This window comes from Ceratotherium simum, chromosome 37 (assembly GCF_057802395.1).
Source record: "Ceratotherium simum simum isolate JZ-2026a chromosome 37, ASM5780239v1, whole genome shotgun sequence".
In the NCBI taxonomy this organism is placed as follows: domain Eukaryota; kingdom Metazoa; phylum Chordata; class Mammalia; order Perissodactyla; family Rhinocerotidae; genus Ceratotherium; species Ceratotherium simum.
The window spans coordinates 4,786,087-4,798,201 of record NC_141936.1 but is presented as its reverse complement, the minus strand read 5'-3'; the positions used below and the strand labels follow the sequence as shown (position 1 = coordinate 4,798,201).

At 46.4% G+C, this 12,115-nt stretch overlaps 1 protein-coding gene across 1 annotated transcript in view; it reads right to left on the bottom strand.

The window, feature by feature from the left end:
* Nucleotides 1-12,115, bottom strand: part of COL6A3 (collagen type VI alpha 3 chain) — a 67,716-nt gene that overhangs the window by 45,094 nt on the left and 10,507 nt on the right. The window contains exons 4-7 of the mRNA XM_087424641.1: nucleotides 7,985-8,569; nucleotides 5,676-6,275; nucleotides 3,821-4,393; nucleotides 1,891-2,499 (exon numbers count right to left, since the gene is read on the bottom strand). Coding sequence (XP_087280767.1) covers nucleotides 1,891-2,499; nucleotides 3,821-4,393; nucleotides 5,676-6,275; nucleotides 7,985-8,569 — 2,367 coding nt within the window. The remainder of the gene's footprint in view (nucleotides 1-1,890; nucleotides 2,500-3,820; nucleotides 4,394-5,675; nucleotides 6,276-7,984; nucleotides 8,570-12,115) is intronic.

Sequence of the window (12,115 nt, the reverse complement as noted above, 5' to 3'; positions counted from 1 at the left end):
CTACACCAAGTGGGGATGGTGTTTCAGGAAGGAGGGGCTGTAAACTGTGACATATGTGCTCACAGATCAATCAAAATGGCGCCTGAGAATTGACCACTGGGTTTTGCCAGATGGAGGGACCTTAACAAGAGCACTTTCTGTGGAGTGGCAAGAGGGAACGACAGATAGGAGTGCATTCAGAAAGGAGCTATAGAGAGTATAGACAACTCTTTTAAAAGGAGACAAGTGCTACTGGAGGGGGAAGCAGAGCATCGAGAGAGTTCTTACAAGAGAAGAAAAAGCAATGTGTTTGCATCATGAAGGGAATCATCCTTCCCATCCTCAGTGGAGAGTTGATGATGCAGGAGAGAGAAGAATTGCAGATGATGTCCTTGAGTAGGTGAGAGGAGAGGCTGCCCGAGGAAGCAGAGGCAGTTTGCCCTACTAACAGGGGGGAAGCTGAGATATAGACATCAATACGGGGAGAGATCGAGTAGAGCTTCTGGAAGATTCTTTTCCAATTTACTATATTTTCTCAGTGAAATGGAAATCAAGATCACCATCTCAGAGTAAGCTGAAGGAAGAGAGTATAGAAGAAGCAGGATAGGGAGAAAGAAGAAGGTAGAAAACAGTCCCTTTGAAGAGTGGGAGCACAAATGGACTAGGAATCGCATCATTGTAGAAATATATGCTTGTATTTGAAGTAAAGAAGCTGCACATACGCTGTGACAGTCTTTCCAAAGTGCATTCTCAGGAACACTGGGACCTCAAGATGCATCACAGAAGGGGACCCCTGCAGTCAAATACGTTTGGGAGATGGTGCATTCTCTTACCGTATTGAGATACACAAAACACAACAATTAGGGGTGGAAAAAAAACAACCCTCACTTTTTTTATCCTACTATTTCCTAAATTTATTTGATCACAAACCCTTCAGAACGTTCCATGGAAGCCTGTGGGGCATGCTGTGCTGTGTGCTGGACCCCAGCGAGGAGAAGCTGATCCCCTCTCAGTGGCCCCATGCCAGCACCCTCAGCTCCCTCCTTCTCCCAAAGGGCACTGTGCCCTGCATCTGACTCTCCTCTCACTTGCTCTCACTCTTCCCTTCTTTTTTCCCCTGCCTTTCCTAGTCCCCTCCCCACGCCCCAAGGCTGCACATGGTATTCCTAGAGCAAGGGCAAGGACACAGCTGCCTTTTTACCACTGTGACCCTCCCCACCCAAGTGCCAGAGAGGTCCCTGGTGGGTATTTTTGGAGGGGTGGATATATCTGAGTCCCCTTCCTTCCCAGCAGCCAGGGCTCCTACCATTTTTCAGTTCATTGTATCAGGCCTAGGAAAGGAGAAGAGGAAGTGGGAAACAGAATAAACTACAGTCATAAGAGCCAAGTGGCCTTCCTGCCAGCTAAGACACTTAACTTCTCAGCACCAAGCAAATTCAAAAGCAATCTTCACACTTTGGCCCTGGAAATACCAACATTTCAGAAGCTATGCTACAGCTTGACAGAGCACCCATGGTCAAGCTTTCTCTGTGACCACGGAAGGCTTCCAGCTGGACCTACAGGGGCAGCTTAGATCTGATGCTGAAATATGTTGTCAATTAGATGACTGCTCCCTTCAGATATCCACACAGAAGCCTTTATGCACAGTTAGGGAGTCGGCGCTATAAACCAAGCATATGCTTCTCTTTGAGATTTTAATTTGGCCAAAAACATGAATCTTAGCATCTCCCCAAGCCTCTGCCATTTCTGACCACCACGGCCAAAGGCACATGGTTCTTAATTCTTCATGTAATTCTAATTTTCACTCCACATGGCAGAGGAAACAAAATTCAGAACAGCTTATAGCCCACAGTCCAAACAAGGAGCCCCAGATGTTTTAAATAACAATGATCCAAAGAATCCCCTTCTTACCTGGGCTTGCAGTAGGCAGCAAAACTGGCTTCAACCTGCTCAGCTCTTCGCGGCTGAGCTGGGTCACTCTCTCGGAGATGACCTGTTGAACGGTCTCCAGCTGCTGGAAGGTGGGAATGGCCACGGCGAAGTCTGGGATGAAGGAGATGGTCTGCATCTCAGTGATGTCGGCGTTCCCGATGCCAATGCCAATGGGTACTGCCCCTCCTCTCTTCAAGACCACCGAAGGACCGCTCACGTCATCCCCAGACCTTTCGGCCGTGAGGACAATCAGGAGCTGGGGGACGCCTTCTTCTATCCTGCTTCCAGCAGAGCCAATCAGGATATTTCTCAGGACAAAGTTCAGGGCAGCCCCGGTGTTGGGGATCGGCCCTCCCAGCAGGGTCAGCCTGCGTATGGCACTGATCACATTCTGCTGGTCCATGTATGAATTCAGGTAAAACTCGGGCTTGGTCCGGTCGCTGTACTGCACCAGGCCCACACGTACCCGGTCCGGGCCCACCTCCAGGCTCTCCACCACTCTCTGGACAAACTCTTTCAACAGAGGGAAGCCACTCCTGACACCGTCAGAGCCGTCAATCAGAAAGACCACATCCTTTTCACCTGAAACTGGGAGGAAGACAGCCTCGGTGACTCACACAGAACATAAGAGGAACAATTTCATACCAATTGTGGTGGGCTCAATTATGGGCCCCATAGATATCCAATTCTGAATCCCCAGAACTTGTGAAAAGGACTCTGCAGGTGTGATTAAATTAAGGATGTTGGGGATGGGAGATTAGCCTCAATTATCCAGGTGGATCCGGGGGAATCAATCTTGTGTCACTGTAAGAGGGAGACGAGGATTCTGAAGGAAGGAAAGATACAGGAATAGAAACAGAGGTCAGAGAAGAGAAAAGATGCTTCGCTGCTAGCTTCGAAGATGGAGGAAGGGGCCATGAGCCAAGGAATGTAGGCAGGCTCTAGAAGCTGGAAAATGCAAGGAAATGGATGATCCACTAGAACTTCCAGAAGGAATGCAAATCTGTTGACCCATTGATTATAGCCCAGTGAAACTGGCTTTGGATTTCTGACCTCTAAAACTGTAAGACAATGAATTCATCCTTTTTTAAGCCACTAAATTTGCGGTAATTTGTTACAGTGGCAATAGGAAACTGATACACCAATAGACAGCCCTTTTATTTTGGAATTTTTCAATGCTCGAGCAGTATTGTCAACTTTCAAAGGTGCACTCACGAAAAAAAGGTTGGGGAGACAGAGATGTGGGATGGCAAAGTCTGCATAACCATTAGCATTTTATAGATAGGAGATTTCAAATGATTTGCTGCAAGTCACAGTGGATCAACAGGAAAAAACGTAACCCAGATGTCTGTATTACAATCCTAAACAAACAGTGAATGGGCCCAATAGTCAGTGTAGAAGTTTTGGATTCTCAGTTTTTAATCAAAAGGATTTTAAGTGAAACTAATTACTCTTTTCACTGCATTTTTATCAGCAAATGGAAAATGGTCAAACACAAAGTCAGGGTAATGTAGATTAGCAGTTGGAAATTTTAATGTAGCGTTTATTGTGGGAATTTACCTGCCTCTCAAAAGTCTTATATTCTTAGTGAATGTAGCGAATGAATTATAACACAGTGATACCCACTTGAAATAAGACATTGGGGGAATACGAAAATAAAAACCGTTTCAACTACAATGTAACCATGTTATGTGGCCTTTATTATGCATATAGTAAAAATAGTGTTTTTTAAAAGGATTTTTAACCACTGATATGTCTAAATCTTTATAATGTATCTTATTATGAAATATTCTAATGTCCCTAAAAATAATCACCCTGATTCCATCTGAGGACCTGAGCCAGCAGCCTACCATCAACTCATGCATGGGAGAACTGGGCCACAGAGGCAACCAGAAGTTCTATGCCATACCTGGTGTTGGTGCCCCGCTTTGCACTGATTTTAAGAGGTTCACGATCTGTGGTTGAAGGTCTCCAATCTTGGGAATTGACTCCACGGTCAGAATAAAGGCAGGAGACGGCACTATCAGCTCTAACTCCGTGGGGTCTGCGTTCTTGGCCTGGAATATGAAAGGCACCACACCGCTCTGTTTCAGGTTGAGCGCTGGACTGTCTACACGGTCAGACGACCTTCCCGCAACCAGCAGCACCAGGAACTGAAGCACTCCATCCTCGATCCGACTTCCAGCAGACTTCACAAAAATGTATCTCTGGGCATAGTCCAGGGCAGAGCCCAGGTTGAGGGCTTTGCCTGTCTTGATCTTCATTCTCTTCACAAGATTCAGGATTTCAGGCTTATACTGGTGCTCATCAAAGCGGGACTCCACCCTGACATCATCGCTGTACTGAGCCACTGCAATCCGGGTCCCATCGGGTTTCACATCTAGCTCATCGATAATCTTGTAGAGAAAGTCGCGCACAGCAGGGAACTGACCCACCAGGTTGGCTGAGCCGTCAAAGAGGAACAGAATGTCTCGCTTGCTCTCTACAACGAAAGTAGGTTAGGACACAATGAGGGACGAGAACATAAGCACCAAACTGACTTCAACCCAGTACCACCAGCATTTAGTAACGGGAGTTCGTGAAATTCATCTGATGATCACTGTACCAGCAAGAGAAGAGAAAGCCCACACCAGCTGTCATTAAAATGTCCCATTTCAACACAGTGCATATTTGCAAAGGACTAGAACAACTAGATTATTCTCTCCAATCTAGCATCATCATGCTTCTTCAACAAAGCGAGCCAATGAAAAGCCCCAGAGGGATCTGTTCCTGCATCAGGTGGCAATCACTCTAGGAGAACAGTGTTTCCAAACTGTTATGAATAAAACTATTGAAAATGTGGTCCTTATTGTCCTTTTGCTAAAAATTGACCTGTCTCTAGTGACAAAGGCTGATGTGGGCTAACCACCCAAGGATAACTGAGTTGACACACATCTGCTCTAATTGGATTATCTTTTCTTTAAATTTTAGATTATGGGTTAGGACCCAAAATAGTGCCCATCATCACTCTGTGGGTCAGGCTCTCCAACCTGCTGTGATTAGACAGCAAAAACACAGATGAGAGCCCATCGAGGGCTATGAGATATAACATGAACATTACCTTCAGTTCAAACAGTTCTTAGAACTATTTTGATTAGGTTTCAATTGGCTTAGTCTTGCCACCCATCATGTGATGTCATCAAGCTGGTAGACCTAATACATTCATATCTCACTGCTATATAACATGCAATAATAATAATAATAATAATCCAGACATCCTTTCAAAACCATTTTACCATCACATAAAGATATAGCCTTTGTTGGGTTTATAATCAATAATTTTCTAGATATGACAGATTTTGAACATAAAAAAATCATATAAAAAGTAATTTCAAATTTTAAATGCTCCCAAAGTGTACTCATGTATGAAAGAGAATCAATCTCTCTCTATCTCTCTCTCTATTTCCATCTGGGTTTGCACTCCAGAATCTTCACAGGTATTGGGGTAAATAAAAAAGTAAAGCTTCCAAATAAAGGGTAGGATAACATGGGCAGAACATCAGCTGGATTTTCTAGAGTTTCTTTCATTAATGAACACCCTTTAGACAGTGAATCTAAAGCTTGCTGGTACAGTGTCTCAAGCCCCCGTTCAAAACACTTCAACCAAAGTGAGCCAATCGTCTTTCTACAGTGCACCATGCTCTTGAGTTCAGATTGGGCCACCTGCCCGTAGAGAGGTGTCAGGGAGAGAGAGAGCCCCGCGCAGTCAGTCCGGGGAGCTTTACCTGGCTGGACGAGGGGAACTTCCTCCACACCTCCACTAACATATGTGGTTAGGGGCTGAATCAGCTGCTGAGGCAAAGCTGGCAGGGAGCTGAAATCATCCATGAGATACACCAGGCTGGGGTTAAAAGCAATCTGCTCCAGCTCTGCCTTATTCGCCTGGCTAGCTCCCACACAAAAGGTCAGGACACCCGCGCGTGCGAGGGCATTGGCAGCTTGCAAATAGGAGTCCTCAGACTGCCCGGCTGTGAGCAGGAGCAGGAGCTGTGGAACACGTTCACGGATTCTGCTGCCTCCAGCTTCGGTGAAGTGGTTGGCATGGACATAGCTTAGGGCTGAGCCCGTGTTCAGGCCCGACCCCCCCTTGAGCTGCAGCTGCCTCAGGTGAGCAAGCAATTCTGACTTTGTCTGGTATGTGTTTAGGGAGAACTCTGTGACCGGAGTGTCACTAAATTGTACTAAACCGACATGAAAATTGTCGCTTCCAATATCAAGGCTGTTAACTAGGTTCATTACAAAGTCCCGCACATAAGGGAAATTGGTCTTTCCAACGTTGGACGATCCATCCAAAAGAAAGATGATATCCCTTTTGTTTACACGAACTGCAGTGGAGCACAGAAAACAAAGTGAGACATACACAACCCCAAAGGGTATATCATGTGTGCCTGCAACCTGTGCACACATGCCAACATTCAGAACACAGAGAAAATCAGTGAGGCAAAGCACGACCATCTCATAAAATATGGCAGAAGGCTGCATATTTTCCTCTAGTGGCAGCTGGTGTTGGTGAGGCATATTCATAGCCAAGTTTACAAAACCAAGTTGGCTCAAACGGACACACAGTGAAAAGCTAGAACGTTTACAACCAACAAAAATGATGGGAATCCTTGAAATGAATATTTCTTCCCTGGAAATGAATTCTACAAGGGTGCTGTGCCTTTCTGCATCACTCGTGTTTATGACCACAGTCACAGCCAGGTTTACATGTGCGAGACTGGGTCCTCTGGGCTTCACTTCTAGACATTTACAGAGAGATTTCCACTTGCAGATAGATTAGAAGTGTTAGCCCAAGCTAACATGAGAACATGAGTTCCGTAAGGCTAAAAAAAATTTAATAAAATTAGGCTGTTCTCATCCCAAAATAGTCCTAGGATCACCCATTTGTCACTGTCTATTGGTCTTCTCAGGAGTCACAGCATTGCCTGGAAAGAATCCAACCCATGGGAGTCCCTCCAGAGTGAGATTAGAGGTTCAGAGAAACACGTTAAAACACAAAGAGACTATTTGCTATTCTTGCCTGAGGTCATACACAAGAAGAATCAAAAGTATAATTCTCAAATTAGAGTTTTTCCCAACACATTTATTTTATGCCCTTGAAAAAAAATTATTTCCCATTTCTTCCCTGGTGTCTCACCAAAATTTAAACCTAACAACTAATTTTATCCTATGTTCTATAAAATGGGACTTTGGCTATGAAAGTGTTGATTAGAAGTTTTAAGGAAATAAAAGGAAAAGAGAGAAAGTGGGCTTTTTAGAAGACCAGAGAGCCTGAGATAGCATGCATCCGTGCAACATGGGTCATGCATTGAACAATCTCCCAGTGGTAAAGTGTGTGAGGCAGAAAAGCGTGTTTCCGTGATATTCATCTTCATAAGGACGGTGAATTGTACCTATTCAATTCGTAAGCTCACAGACCATTATAATGTCTTTAAAAATAACTTTTCACTGATAATCATATTAAATGAGGGATTTGAAGAACCACTGGGTTTCTATCTTCATACCCATTCACCCACTATGCTTTCCCGTTGAAGGAAGTCACTTAAAGAGAGAGGATAGAGGGTTAATGTTCTATGCTGGCCAGGTTTGGGCCATTTAGAAGTGGACTCAGGAAAGAAAGAACCTGGCCACATCTTGGTGGTGGGAGGATGCTGGGCAGGAGTCACAAGAGGCAACAGAACTCTGGGACCTGACGAGGGATAAGAACTGAGAAGTGACCTCCACGGCCAGAAGCTTGGTGGCCACTGGGCCTATGGTTTAAGTCAGACATTTCTTGTTTTATGACATTTGAAGTCTCACAATTCTTATCGTCTGACATTTTAAGACACACAATTGTATCCTATGGCATTTTAAGTCACCCCATTCCCAACTCAGGGGAAAAGAAAACCTGAGATAAATCTTGTTTGTTGCTGTTGTTTCCATCATTTAAGAGTTGTTGTCTTAGCTAAACACAAATAAAACTTTGTGGTTTTGCTCCTCAAAGGCTGTATCTGGACACCACCCTGCTCTGTGTCTGACACCCTCCCCATCATACCTTCAGTGGTTCCAGAGAGGGTTCTGAGAGGCGCCAGGAAGCTGGGCAGAATACTTTGCAAAGGGGAGATTCGGAACTCGGCAGGGATGAACACCAGGGACGGATCAAAAGCAATCTCTTCCAGCTCAGCCTGGTCGGCAACCTTGTTCCCAATGGCAAAGGCCATGATGCCATTTCTTTTCAGCTCCTGGGCAGGCTGGCTGATTTCATCTAGGGACTTACCACCTGTGATCAGCACCAAAATCTTAGGGACCCCCTCGGCGGCCCGGTAGCCGGCCGCACTAGTGAACAGACTGTCCCGAACAAAGTTCAGAGCAGAGCCCGTGTAGAGGGCCGGGCCTTCCAGGAACTTCATTTTCCGCACGGCATTTGCGGCTTCCTTTTTGTTGGGGTGGCTATTGAAATAAAACTCTGGCCTCACAGTGTCTGCATACTGAGCCACTGCCACTTGGATAAGGTCCTGTCCGATTTCCAGCCTCTGGATGACTCTGGCAATGAAGTCACGGATTGCATTGAAGTTGTTCTGTCCCAGTGCAGATGAGCCATCCACGAGGAAAACTATGTCCCTCTTGTTGACTTCAACGACTGTAGGTACAACGTTATAAGGTGAGTAGCAAGGCCTTACCAATCACATTCAACTAGGACTCTCTACACAGCTAACTCCGGTCAAGGGGCACACCCATTTGCTCTGGCCAATGTGATGTCAGTGGGAACCCCTGAGGACTTTGTCACAACATACACATTAGTGACAGCTGCACCCCTCTCTATAGGATGGCAGGTGGGCCTCCTCCCACCACGCATTCTTAGTACTTTTTACAAAATATTTGCACAAAAACAAATTTAGTTTTAGTAGCCACCTGTTTAACATGTTGTCACTATAAAAGTCAGGAAGTTCTCTTCCACCATAAATCTACAGCTTGGATTTTAGAGGCCAGAATGAAGCCATAACTCAAATAATTAAAGATCAGTGTCTGCTCAGAAGGTCCTCTGTTGCACGATCTTGATTTTACAAACACCTATCACCAAGCGCAAAAGCTAAAAGAGCATACACATCCCCGTTCCCTTCAGTTCTGTTTCCACGACTTGATTTTTCAGGCAAAGAAGGATAAAACACCAATTACTTGGCTTCATAAAACTTATAAAAAGGAGATTGATGTCAAAACTGGCAGGTGGCACAGGAGTATTTTAGTTTAAGAGACTTGTGTGGTGAGGGTCCTAAGTTAAATGTTAAGACTGTGATAACTTAAAGACAAACCACAAAGCAAAAATGCCTTGACAAGATCGCTGCCTGAAAGTGATTATGAATTTCTGTCCACCTGCTGTGTCAACGTGTGGGTAGCCTACCTGGGTCTCCAGAACAAAGAGCTGTATCAGACCACAATACCCAGTCCAGAAACCCGATATGGCTTCCAAGACTTATGAGAACATAAATAAAGCTGAGGCAGGAGTGTTTGCAATCTATTAAATAATTATCTGGATGTGAAGAGACCTCCATTGCTCTATACAGTCAGATAGATTGTACATAACACTTAAATTCACTGGACCTTTGACTCTACTGACATCATCTCTTCCCCTTTAAGTGAACACTTGTAAATGAGCACATAGACTCAAAGCATCCAGGGACAGGCACTTGGGGACACTGCTTTGGCATCAAGTTGTGCTGTAAACAATGAATTCCAAGCCCTCAAACTCTCTGTAGAGACCTGCAGTGGAATTCTCACTACACATGCGTGCTGAAAGACGATGAGTACCACACACCCTGCCTTCTTCTTCTCCCTCTCCTTCTCTCCCTAGGTACAGAAAAGACATCTGTATTGCTATACAGTCAACTACATGTGTGCTTTTTATGCATGTACAAGGACAGTAAGCACGCCTGGATACATGCACTCACACACACATCCCTTCTATACCATAGAGGTAGAAGTTGATGTTAATACCATAAATGCAGAGATTCCTATATTCAACAAGATGTACATAACATATATGATAGAAGAATAGAAACACAGATCACCTTTCTCCCCGTGACCCACAGGCTGACTCACCTCATCTGGTTGAGTGGCACCCCCCGTTCCCCTCCAGTAGGAGACTTCCTTCTTCCTGACATGAAATACCAACCCAAACAGAGCTGTCTTCTCTCCTTCACACGGTTCTGCTCTGACTGGGTTTGAAATACCCTTGTTGGGAGGTGAACCTGAAGGTCCTGCTAATCAGTGGGCTTCAGCCCTCACCTCCCTGTTGACCAACGCTAGTATATCCCCCATGACACCACTTCCCCTGCGGCCCTCGCAAGCCCAGGACTGGGGTGACTGTCCTCGCTCTCTCACACTACTCTTTCCAAGCAAACTCTCCTCAAACCCCCAGACCCCTGTCACCTGTCCTTGGTGTTGCCTTCCTCTCCATTCTGCTCTTAGGGTGACTCGAGGCTACTTTTAGGCTGCTCTTCTCAGTGACTTGGGGACCATGATCTCCAATAAGGCATGTACCCCTGCCCCCCCAGCACCTCCTTCTAGGGCCACACCGGGCTTTATTGTCTCCAGAAATGGCCCCACCTCTGAAATCTCACTTACCTCCCCCTCTGCCTGGCCTCTTCCTTCCAGCTCACTCATGCTCCACCCTTTCTTCAGCCACACCGAGGCCCCAAATCTGCTCCCCCTCACTCTCAATTACCCCTTTCCAGCTTCAGGTCCCTCACTATGGGGTCCATCTCCACGGCTTTGCCCTCAGTTCCCTTGTCTGTTCCCTCCATCAGACGCTCCTGACAAAGCCTCCACCCTGCTCCTCTCTCCTCCCCCTGTGTCACGCAGGCAGCTGGAGATTCCTGAGAAAATCACAGAACCAGGTGTGTGGAACCCCCAGACTGCACATGGGTGACCAACACCAGCCTGCGGTCAGGCAGGGCTTCCCCGGCAAGCTTGCCTTTCCCACCCTCCAGAAGGACTATTTCATACTCTGCTCTCTGCTCAAACCTCTCCCACTCCCCTCCCACACAACCACCTCACCTCAGGTCACCGACAAAATAGAAGCCACTAGAGGTGAATACCCACCACGTACACCACAACCTCCAGTGTCAGACTTGTCTTCCCTGGCCATGCTTCTCCCATCCCTTTTCCCCACACCACCACCATCACTCCAGTGAGACTATCTGCCAGGGCCACCAGTGACCTCCACGTGGACACGTGCAGTGGGTGCTCCCGGGCTGCATCCTACTCAGCTTCTCAGCAGTTCAGGGCCCAAGCACCCTTGAGACATGTTGTCCTCACCTGGCTTCTGACACTCCACCCTCTCCTGTCTCCCCAGATCCCTGACTGCTCCTCCCCAAGTTCCTTTCCAGGGCATTCCTTTCCTTACCCAGCTGTACCAGTACAGTTCCTGCAGCCTGGTCCCCAAGGCCTCGTCTCTTCCCCATCCACAATCCCAGACCCCCCCTCTCAACCCACATGCGAATGTCAGCACCCAACGCTCGGGCTCACCTCAGACTTGACGTGCCCACGATAAAGATGTTGATGCTCGCCCCCTAAACTAGTTTCTTCTGCAGCTTCCGCATATCAAGTGAGCTCCAGCCCTGCTGCCTTCCGGCAGCTCTGAGAGGGGGCCGGGGTCCTCGTGTTACAGGGCCACCACACCTGGAATATTTCTCGCTCTGCTCTTCATCTACTTGTCTCCTTCCTATCCTGCAGCTTTTCAGCCTGGCCTTCCGTGGTCACCGTCTCCAAAGCTCTCCTCCCCCATTCTTCCCACGACAGTCCCTTCAGAGTCCTCATCTAACTTATCACACTCGGGGAGCATTTTGTCGGGTCGTTGGTTTATATTTTTATTATCTATCTCCGCATTATACTGTAACAGGCTAGCAGCCCGCTGGTCTCATCCACCAGCACTATGCTTGGCGTAGTGTCTGGCACATACCAGATAGCCAAGAATATTTGTTGAATATTTATAAATTAATCACAAAGATTAAAGATGATGTTTGTAAATGAGGAGTGAACACTCCAGTTATCTGGGGAAAACTGAAATGAGGGCAATGTGCTGCCCGTAAATAAAAAAGAATTTGAGACTTCTCCTGGAAGAGAAATATCTTCATCTAGTGTAACTCCATTGTCATAAATGCAAGAAACTGGAGCCCAGAGAGGTTGT